Source organism: Bison bison, unplaced genomic scaffold (genome assembly GCF_000754665.1).
Source record: "Bison bison bison isolate TAMUID 2011002044 unplaced genomic scaffold, Bison_UMD1.0 scf7180017864474, whole genome shotgun sequence".
Lineage (NCBI taxonomy): Eukaryota > Metazoa > Chordata > Mammalia > Artiodactyla > Bovidae > Bison > Bison bison.
In genome coordinates this window covers 4,545,577-4,556,187 of record NW_011495035.1, presented here as the reverse complement: position 1 = coordinate 4,556,187, position 10,611 = coordinate 4,545,577, and the positions used below count along the sequence as shown (strand labels likewise).

Here is a 10,611-nt window from a genome sequence, read left to right as displayed (position 1 = left end):
CAGCGCGCCGGAGGCCACTGTTGTGCGCGGGCCCTGCGGGCGCACAACGCCGCGCTGCAGGCCCGTCTGGGCGCGCTGCACAAGGCGCTCAAGAAGGAGGCGCTGAGGGCCGGCAAGCGCGAGAAGTCCCTGGTGGCGCAGCTGGCCGCCGCACAGCTGGAGCTGCAGATGACCGCTCTGCGCTACCAGAAGAAGTTCACCGAGTACAGCGCGCGCCTTGACTCGCTTAGCCGCTGCGTGGCTCCGCCGCCCGGCGGCAAGGTAGGCGCCCGCCGCCCGCCCAGACCCCCTACTGACCCTGGGGCGCCTCCCAGTCCCTGCGGTCTTGGTGTTACCGGGAGCTTCCGGGAGCATCTCTGCCTCCCTCTTCTAACACTCCTTGCCAGATAGATCGCTTTGAGCAGGTCGGGGAATCAGTCTCACCTTGGCAACTGTTGTCCTTACAGATTAAACTCAGGGTGAAGTACAGCTGCAGCAGCTTCATCGGTTCTGGAAAAACTAAAAGAAATTCGAGAGCAGCGCAGAGTTAAGAGTGAGTGTGGCTCTTGAGTCAGAACCCTGTAGGGGCTTTGGTACAGACCAGATGGATGATCTTGGGCAAGTCGTTTAACCTCTTTGAAAGTTGGGAAACAGGGTTCCTCTACACGTGTACAGGAGATAAGATACTGACACACGCGATGTTAACTCTATCCATGCACCCTCAGGCGGTCCGGAAAGAATCAAAGGAACCCACAGCCCAGCCCCTGGAGACTAGGTTAACAGGGCTGCCAGAAGAGAGGCCGCTGGAGTAAAAGCTGGATTCCAGTTTGAGCTCTGCTGCCAACTAGCTGGCTGACCTTGAGCAAGCTGCTTAAGCTCTCTCAAGTTGGAAAAGTAGGGCCCTAGAGATGTGACACAGGGGGTGAAACACTGCCAGGCCCCTCCTGTGGTATTCCTCCAGGGATTGAAAGAATTCCAGAAGGAATTAAAGGAACCGCCACCAAATATAAAGTAATAATTGGCAGTGAGGCCTCTGGAGTTAGAACTGTTTTTCGAGTCTGGGCTGTTGGCTAATGTTGTGACTTAATCCCAGGTGCTTCAATCTCTCTAAATGTAAAATAGATTCTTTGCCTGCTTCAGGGAGAGAACATATGAAAAGGATCTAGCAAGTTGCCCTGTAGAGAGCAAATGCTCAACAAGTGTTGCCTGTAATTATCTTTACCCTCCTTCCCTTATAAGCCATCCCCCTGTCCTGGGAGTTGGTATAATTACAACAGCCACTACGGCTGGAGGCTTGCCTTGCTCCAGGCCCTCTGCTAAACTCTTGTGCTTCTCAGCTGTTCCTTTTTAATCAAGTAAGGGAGGCAGGTTGCTTCTCGTTTTGCAGACGAAGAGAACTCAGGACCAGTGAGGGGCAGCCCTGGCCCTGAGTCATGGCTTCGAGGTGGCAGAAGTGGGTTCCGAACCCACGGATGCCCAAGCTCTTAGCCACCATCGTGTCACTTCTCAGTGTAACCACAAGTACCATTTACTGAGGGTTTATTATGTACCAGCCACAGTAGCAAGCACTCTGCATGCCTTCTGTATGTAATCCTCTGAGATGAGGAAGCAAGCACAGGTCACAGAACTTGTCCAGAGTCAAACGGTAACTCACGAGACAGAGCTAGGATTCAGGTTCCACCTCAGTTGTCAACCTTGGGCATTTTGAGATTTTGGACCCCCAAATTCTTTGCTATAGGAGGCTGTCCTGTGCACTGAGGGGCGTCCTTAGCCTCTACCTACTGGATTCCAGTAGAACCCCCTATCTCTAGGTGTGACCACCAGAAATGTCTGCGTGTTTTATCCCTTGAGGGGACACAGTCACCCACAGAGAACCAAGGTTTCCCTTGATTGCAGAGGCCACCTTTTCACCAACTGGTGAGGCACCTGGACCATGCCGCTGCCACTCTGGTTGCCTGTTGCAGGGGAGCAGAATGTGTGCGCCTGAGGGGTCCCCAGGGGCCTGCCTGTGTCTGCTTGTCTACTTCGCCTCTCTGGCCCTTTCCCAGCCCCCTCTCCCATAGAGCACACCGACTCCCCCCTCTCGCCTCCACCCTGTCCTGGCCCCCGGCCTGTCTGTCAGCTGCAGCCTCAGCAGCTGGCCGGCTCTGGGTGAAGGGCAAATATTTACAGCTCTGAGGCTCACCCAGGACCGCACAGGCGTACAAAAGACTGGTGTGAGCCTGCAAGTCCCCAAAGCAGGGGGCCAAGCTCTGTCTACAAGCAGGCGCCGGGCTTGGGGTGAAGGAGTTCCCGGAGTTTCTCCTGTTTATGCTGTCATCTGGACTTCCTGCGGAGTTTTAAGTGATGCTTATTTATAAACAAGCCATTCACTTCCCCGGAGTTTATACATCATTCATTGTTAAGCTGGTTTATTATTTCTTCTTGCCTTTCTGTTTTCTTTCTGGAGTGTTTGGGTAAACTCTCTCTCGGAATCAAAAATATGATACTTGAATCAAAATTATGGATGTTTTTGAAGTTCTGTTGGGTGAGTCAGGAGGATAATCAGGGGCATTAAGCTTGGGGACAAGATGTTGCTTTCTGAGCTTACAGACAAAAGTTTCCTTCTGGAGTTGGAGCACTGCTCAGGACTTTCATGGACCTTAGTGCTGGCTTGAGAACAGCCAAGAAAGGCCTGGCCTGAAAGCTGAACTCATTTTTCTGGCCTCAGACCCTGGCCGTCTCAGCCCAGGCCTTAGGGGAAAGCGCACTGCTTTTGCCTTAAAGTTAACCCCTAGTCACCCTTGGGGAAAGCTTTCGCTGTCCCTGCATCTGCCAGACAGACCCCCTCCCACTGCAAGCTGTTTAAGAACTTGTTTATTTCATTGGCCGGACTCTCTGCTCCCACCGGGTACTGTTTATTCTCTTCTAAAAGGCAGAAGGATTTATATTCCTTGGAAACGGGCATGCACAAAACTTTTATTATTTTTTAAAAGTCCTATCACTTACCTCTCTGTTAAGAGCTAAAGTAGATAAGAAACACTCAGAAGATTTTTCCATACCCCTTGTTCAGGGCTTTAGAACTTGTACCATAAAGTGATCTGGCATTATTTAAATAATCTTAGATTGCAATTTTTGATATCCGCTGAAGAGAGGAGTCTGGCAGGCTGTAGTCCACGGGGTCGCAAAGAGTCGGACACCACTGAGCAACGAACACTTAAGCATTTAGGGTTTAGAGCTAGGGTTTGGCATCGTTTCTTCTGCTCTGAAAGGTGAGCTCACACAGGTCTTCTCAAACCTTCATATGATTGGAATCATCTGGAGATGAAACAAGAGATTCCTGAATCTCACCCTTGGAGATTCTGCCCCATCAGGGTGTGAGGAGCGTGAGGTTCTGGCAAGTTCCCAGCTGATGCTAGGCCACCTAGCACATTTTGGGTAACTGCTCATCTAGACAGAGAGTTTAGGCTCAAGTACAGATGTAGACCAACATGTGTTCTTTTTCTTCACACAGTTATGATTTTACTGATCATTGTCTAAACATCTCTTCCTGAATATTTTATGAAGGACCAGTGCATAGTTCTCAAACCCAGAGCGCCTAGCAGCTGTATGGTAGGTAACATGGCCCAGAAAGGCATCTTGAACCAATCTGCAGCCCTATCCAGGCTACAGCAGACTTGGTGAAACTATACTTAAAGATGTTAAAGAGTTTGGCTCCCAGCCTCAGTTTCCCACCCTGACTTACCACCTGATTCTAGGAACAAAGACATTCCACAGCAAAAAAAAAAAAAAAAAAGTCTTTGACTTTCTGGGAAAGGGAAGGCTCTGGGCACAACTTTCCTTGGAATTTTTGAGAAACTTGAGACTGAACCTCAGTAGCATCTGCTCTTTTACCCCCACATTCAGTCTTTCATTAAACCTGGTTGATTTTACTTCCTGAACACTTCCTGAGTCTGTTCACCACTCTCAAGCCCCATCAGATCATCACTTTGGTCCAAACCAGGATTTCCTGACCTCAGCACTGTTAGCATCTTGAGCTGAATAATTCTTGGTTGTGTGTGTGTGTGTGTGTGGTGTGTGGTGTGTGTGTGTTGTGTGCATTATAAGATGCGGACCAGCATCCTTGCCTCTACCTTCTAGATGCCAGGAGCAATTCCCACAGCATGAAAATCACAGATATCTCCAGACGCTGTCATTGTCCCCTCTGGGACAGAAATCAGCCCTGGTCTCAACCCCCATCACCTCTTACCTAGACCACAGCTGTTCCCTCTCTGTATCTTCTTGCTTCCTTCCAGTGACCTCATGCTGGGAATCATCTCTTAGAAATGTAAATCTGATACCCTGCTCAGCCACTAAGTCATGTTTGACTCTTTGCAACGCCATGAACTATAACCCACCAGGCTCCTCTTCCCTGGGATTCTCCAGGCAAGAATACTGAAGGGGGTTGCCATTTCCTCCTCTACGAGATCTTCCGGACCCAGGGATCAAACCCACATCTCCTGCATCGGCAGGTGGATTCTTTACCACTGCGCCACCTGGGAACTTCAAGCCTGCTGTGCCTTGAGTTTCTCTTGGATGGATGTAAGGTGAAGCACACTCTGGGTCCTGCCTGCCTGTGCTCTTCTTTGCTTTAGTCTCTCTTCCCAGGTTCTGTGGTCTCTGAGAATAGACCCATGAGCTCTTTCCTGCCCCTGGGCCTTTGCCCTTGCTCTTTTTTCCCCTAGGAATAGTCTTTCCAGTTGCTCATCACTAGGTAACCTAGGTGATTGGCAGGTTTTCCAACTCTTCACCTTCTACCCCTTGCCTTGCTGTCGGCACTTGGGGTTTGCTCGTGGCTAGATAACCTTTCTATGCTCCCACCATCATCACCTGCGGAAAGCCCTCCCTCTGGCCTGACAGACTAGGGCTGGTACCCTGAGACTCTCACTTTGGTGCTCCGCCTGCATGGCCTTCTTCACTGCTGTGACTGAATAACAGGAAGAGCTTATTGTCTGTGAGGGACGGTAAAGGAAGGACCACGTGTGCATTCTTCAGGGCTATGTCCTGGCACCAGTTCGGTCACCAGGTACCCTGTGAACTCTTGATATGTTTTCAGTGAATAAATTCAAGATCGAAAGGGTGTCTTGTCAGCCGTCAAAACTTTTCAGGTTGCTGACCAAGAGTGAGCTTGTTAGCTCACTCTTAAAAAAGAATGAGTTTTTCCGTGACCTGCAAGTGAACAAAATTGTTTCCAGGTTTGTGGGAGGCATGCTTTTTGTTTCCCCAAGATCCACCCAGATCAAACTGTATAAAGCCCCAAATCCCAGAAACAGTTTTGTCTGTTTCAGAATTCCTGGAGATAGTGAATCTATAATAGACAGTTGTATGGAAAGGTGTTCCAGATGTCCAAACACTTTGAAATGTGTCTATCAGAGTGTTCACAGTTCAGTGTCTTTTCTGTTTCTGAAAAGCATCAGGAGAATGACTGTTCTGTGCTGTCCCAGTTCAGCTAAAACGACTTGTGGGCTGTTGCATCCATTTCATTTCAGTGCTATATATAGAAAACTAGGATTCAGCTTACAGATGTATTTCCCAGCTACACTGGCTCAAATGATCATAACTGAATAATAGGAATTGGGAATTCTGTTGCCGTCTATCTGTAAGTGGCTCTTTCTGAGTTCAGAAATGATGTTTGCTTCTTTGTGAAAATATTTGATGAGAGAGAATCTATGTATAAGCTGGTTTGTGTTGACTGTAGACACGGGGCTTAAAAGAAAGAGAAATAAAATTCATTGAGTTTTACTGGGTGCCATCCAGTACTCTTGCCTGGAAAATCTCATGGATGGAAGAGCCTGGTAGGCTGCAGTCCATGGGGTCGCTAAGAGTCGGACATGACTGAGTGACTTCGTTTTTCACTTTCATGCACTGGAGAAGGAAATGGTAACCCGCTCCAGTGTTCTTGCCTGGAGAATCCCAGGGATGGCGGAGCCTGGTGGGCTGCCGTCTGTGGGGTCGCACAGAGTCGGACATGACTGAAGTGACTTAGCAGCAGCATACACTTAGGGTGCTTTGTGTATGTACACACATTAACTTCCCCATCTTATTCATTTGGTAGATGGTTTTTTGGGGGGTTTTTGGTAAGAGAGACAGATTGTAAAACACTATAAAACAGCTGGGTTCAGACTAGAAGTTGTATGGATTCGGATTCTAATTGTGTAGAGATGGGATTTGAACCCAGAACCTGATTCCAAGCTGTTACCAAAATAAGACAGTATTTTCTCCTGAGGCAGTATCCCCTCCAAAGGCTCATACAGGTTTCCAAAGAGCTGCTTCTCTACATGCCAGCACTTCAGAAAGACTCTGCAAACTTAGGACCCACAACCCATTACAGATGGAAAAAGAAAGATTCTGAAGGTCAAATAACTTCCCCAGCATCATCTTCTGGCTCCAAGTTGGTCCGATGGCTTGTGGTTCATGGTGATGAAGTGGGTTCACCCCAGGCTGTAATTCCCATCTTCAGAGGTCTGGTGTGGAGCACATGGAGTATAAAACAAAACAGGTTCTCACTATAAAAGAGAGACAAAAGGAAAAGAAAAAGATGGTGTCTTGGATGGAATCATGCCTCATTCCCTAATTTTTAATCATTCCCTAATTTTGAACCTAATAAGTTAAAGAGTGGCTGGTGGTAGGAAGCAAATGAAATTCTTCCGAATGTGTTCTTTCGGGTTAGGTTCTCACATGGTTGCACACTGTGTGCCAGGCACTGGGATGGGCACCGCTGGGTACAAAGGGGAATGTGCACAGCTTTCACTCCTGGATTCGTTAGACACCCACTTGTGTCTTTGAAAACGCCACGTTGTTCTGTTCTTTGCTCACCCGAGTTGTGGGTCACCTCTGTCCTCCCTGACTAATGGGGTTCTAATAAGCCTGTTCCAATAAGAAAGGGAAGTGGTGTAACATAATGATTACTCTTGTAAAGAAAATAACTAACAGATGGACCCGGGCGTCCATCTTTCTCCCCGACCCTGTGAGTCTGTTTATGGGGAGCCTAAGGGGCGGAGCCACAGTGCAGCCCGCGTGTACATGGGCCTTGCAGTGGTCCCTTCTCCAGGAAGGGGAGTCTAATGAGCTTTTCCCCTGGCAGAGGACCTGTGCAGAAATGAGTCCTGGACAGAGGGGTCACCCTAGAATTTTGCGAGAAGCTGTTTTCAGGTGCCCTGTGTCTTTGCTGCACATTATCAGGAAGGGGGTGAAGTCCCATTCAGGTTGCACGTCAGGGTTGGATGCAAGCCTGTGTCACCGGCAGCTCCAGCGTACCCTGAATTGAGCTGGTGTGTGATTAGTATCAAACCCTGGAGTCAGTGATATGCAGGCTCCTGTGCTGCTTCTGCCTCATTGTTGAGGGTCTCTGGGAGGATCCTCTAATCTCCTGTTAGCCTTAACTGCCTCATCTCTAAAGTGGGCTAATGTTATGCCCATATGGGACAGGTTTTAGGATAAAATGAAAGTGTTTGAAAGTGTTAGCTGCTCAGTTGTGTCCAACTGTTTGCAACCCCATGGACTGGAGCCCACCAGACTCCTCTGTCCATGGAATTCTCCAGTCGAGAATGCTGGAGTGGGTACCATTCCCTTCTCCAGGGGATCTTCTTGACCCAGGGATCGAACTGGCTCTCCTGCAGGCAGGATCCTAATCAGGCTTACCGAGCATTTGTTGAACATTTATTAAGTACCTGTAGGTTTGGGGTTCTTCTCCAAGTAAATCACTGAAGAAACTTTAGAAATTGGAGATGGTTTAATGAAGAAGAAGGAAAGGGATCTTTTATTCAAAGGATCACAGGCTCATTGCAAACCTCAGTCTGCCCCTGGGTAACCCGTTCTCTGGGTGTCTCTTCTCTAACTGCTTGTCAGTGCTGGAGACTTTGAGAAAGAGGGATGTTCATGTCAGTTGCACTGCATCTGGGTAACAGCTCTGGGCTGTACCTAAAGCCGCAAACAAAATATGCTTACTGCATGTTTATGTGTATTCATTTGTCCTTTTGCAGTTACCAAACTAACGAGAGGTCAGTTCAGTTCATTTGCTCAGTCACATCTGACTCTTTGCAACCCCACGGACTGCAGCACGCCAGGCCTCCCTGTCCATCACCAACTCCCGGAATTTACTCAAACTCATGTCCATTGATTTATTTGGTGATGAGAACCAGCCATCTCATCTTCTGTCACCCCCTTCTCCTCCTGCCCTCAGTCTTGCCCAGCATCAGGGTCTTTTCCACCAAGCTGGCTCTTTTCATCAGGTATACAAAGTATTGGAGCTTCAGCATCAGTCCTTCCAATGAATATTCAAGACTGATTTCCTTCGGGGTTGACTGGTTTGATCTCCTTGCAGTCCAAGGGACTCTCAAGAGTCTTCTCCAAAACCACAGTTCAAGAGCATCAATTCTTCAGCACTCAGCTTTCTTTATGGTCCAACTCTTTACATCCATACATGAATACTGGAAAAACAAGAGGAGGGGAGGCAGGCCAAACTCCCACCATCCTGTAAGCAGGAACGTAGGACATTACAGCTGGGTAGCCTTTGCTTTGTTTCTGATTTGGAGGAGAAAATGCTCTGGGTTGGGTGACTGGATGGTCATATCTCAAAAACGGAAACCACCTTGCAGTCCATCAAGTGGAAATGGGAAAACGCTGTAGTCCCTTAAGTTAGTTTGTTGTGTCCGTGAAAATGTCGCCTGGAGGTGTTCTCCAGAAAAGCGAATGAGCAGATGATAAAAATGAGAGACATAGTCTTGAAATCAGACTCATGCAAATGGAGAAGTAGACTTGGGGGTTTCTCAGGTTATTTAAATATAACAGCAACAGGCTAAAAATATGTGTATATTTTGGCCTAGGGCAACACCGACAATCTGTGCTTAATTTCTGAGGGTATTCTTCAAAACCATCTTGTTTGGCTTATGGATGCATGTTTCCTAGTCTGTGGCTCCAGGAAATCTTTGTCCTTTTTGCCTGTCCCCCCACGCCCTTTATCTCTCTTCATCCTCCCTATTCTCGTGGCAGGTACATGCTGCTAATACCTCTGTTAATCTCATCCATTTCCAATTTGTTTTCAAGCATCATTCTCTAAGACTCCCTTTGGTCTTAGGCGTGAGCAGTTTCCCCTTCTGCTCTTCGTCCAAGAACACCTTCTTCAGAACTGAGGTTGCAATTACAGGGAGGGCTTAGTCCAGGCTGCTTCCCCATTAAAAACATGTTTTGACTGACGAAGAGGACCGAAGCATCTCAGTTCGGAGAAGGAGAAGGCATTCCATCTCTTTGGGAGAGAATGTCTGGTGGCCAGCTCTGTCTCCTGGTCCCCCCAGCCCCGCCCTCCACATTTTTGCCCTCTCTTGTCACTAGTCAGCAGACAGAGCTGTTTCCCAGCTGTGCGAGTCTTTGAGAGCTTTGCATAATCTGAGGCCGAGAGGTGTCGCGTCATCCCAGATATGCAGAAGAGTGGTCAGTCAATTACAGTGCTCATAACCCGCCAGGCGGCTTTCCAGTCGAGCCAGTTCTCAGCTGCGAGTCCCACGGCGGCAGTAATCAAGGAACACCCATCACGGGGCGGAAAGGAGTTTGTAGAAAGGATCCACATTGACGGTGGCGTGGATGGACTTTGGGGGCCGCCACACAGATTAGAAGATGGCTGGCGGCCAAGGTTCTGAGGCCGGGTTGTTTGGAGGAGAGCAGTGCGGTGACTTCAGAGTGATGCTGAGAGGAAGAGGGACTGTGCCATAGAAAGACGGTTTACATTCTTGGACTTAAAACAAGAACAGCCACCATATGGTGTCTTTCTGACAAAGGACTTGTGACTTCTGTGTTTTCACCGTGACTTTTATTTCCCTCCTCTTAATCTTGTCCAGTGAGACCTTAAATTAGGCAGATTATAAATAGGGTGTTGTTTTTTTTAAACACTGATCTGGTAGTTACATGTTGGAGTATAATAGCCAAGCGTATTTTCAGCAGAACCGATTGTATGTTCCTGAACTTGGAGCTTCTATTTCTGCTTGTAACTTACCTGCTGTGGGTGGCTCATGCCACACCCCCTTCTCCCAGGTTACTGAGTCTCTGCCCTGTCACCCTCGGAAAGACCTAAGCAGCTTCTGAGGAGACCCTGCAGTACACTGGGGGCCTGACTGTCTGCTTGAGTTGGATTCTGGGGTGGAGATGGGGGGCTGAGCATCTGTTAGAGCTTCGTGCCTGCTTCCCACGGAACCAGTGCTGGCTGGACTCCAGAATATGAAGGCATCTTTATTTCCCATCCCCAAGTTAGCGCTGTAAGTCAGAGCTCATTGCCCTCCCAAGTCCTGGCTCTGGAGGGAAGAGACCCTGCCATTCAGGAAGAGTAATAAAATAGGGGTTGACTCTAGGAAAAGCTGCCGAGGAGGTACCATCTCTTTTCCATTTTTGTTGCCCCCCCATCAAGTTCTCTCACTTTAAATTTTTGTGTGAATATAGCTGCTTTTCAATGCTGCTCTTTGCTCAAAATTCTCCAAGCCAGACTTCAGCAATACGTGAACCGTGAAATTCCAGATGTTCAAGCTGGTTTTAGAAAATGCAGAGGAACCAGAGACCAAATTGCCAACATCTGCTGGATCATTGAAAAAGCAAGAGAGTTCCAGAAAAACATCTATTTCTGCTTTA

The 10,611-nt window shown here is 48.2% G+C and overlaps 1 protein-coding gene across 1 annotated transcript in view; it reads left to right on the top strand.

The window, feature by feature from the left end:
* LOC105004418 (E3 ubiquitin-protein ligase PDZRN3-like) overlaps window positions 1-10,611 on the top strand; it is a 67,495-nt gene that overhangs the window by 1,144 nt on the left and 55,740 nt on the right. The window contains exon 2 of the mRNA XM_010862033.1: window positions 4-261. Coding sequence (XP_010860335.1) covers window positions 4-261 — 258 coding nt within the window. The remainder of the gene's footprint in view (window positions 1-3; window positions 262-10,611) is intronic.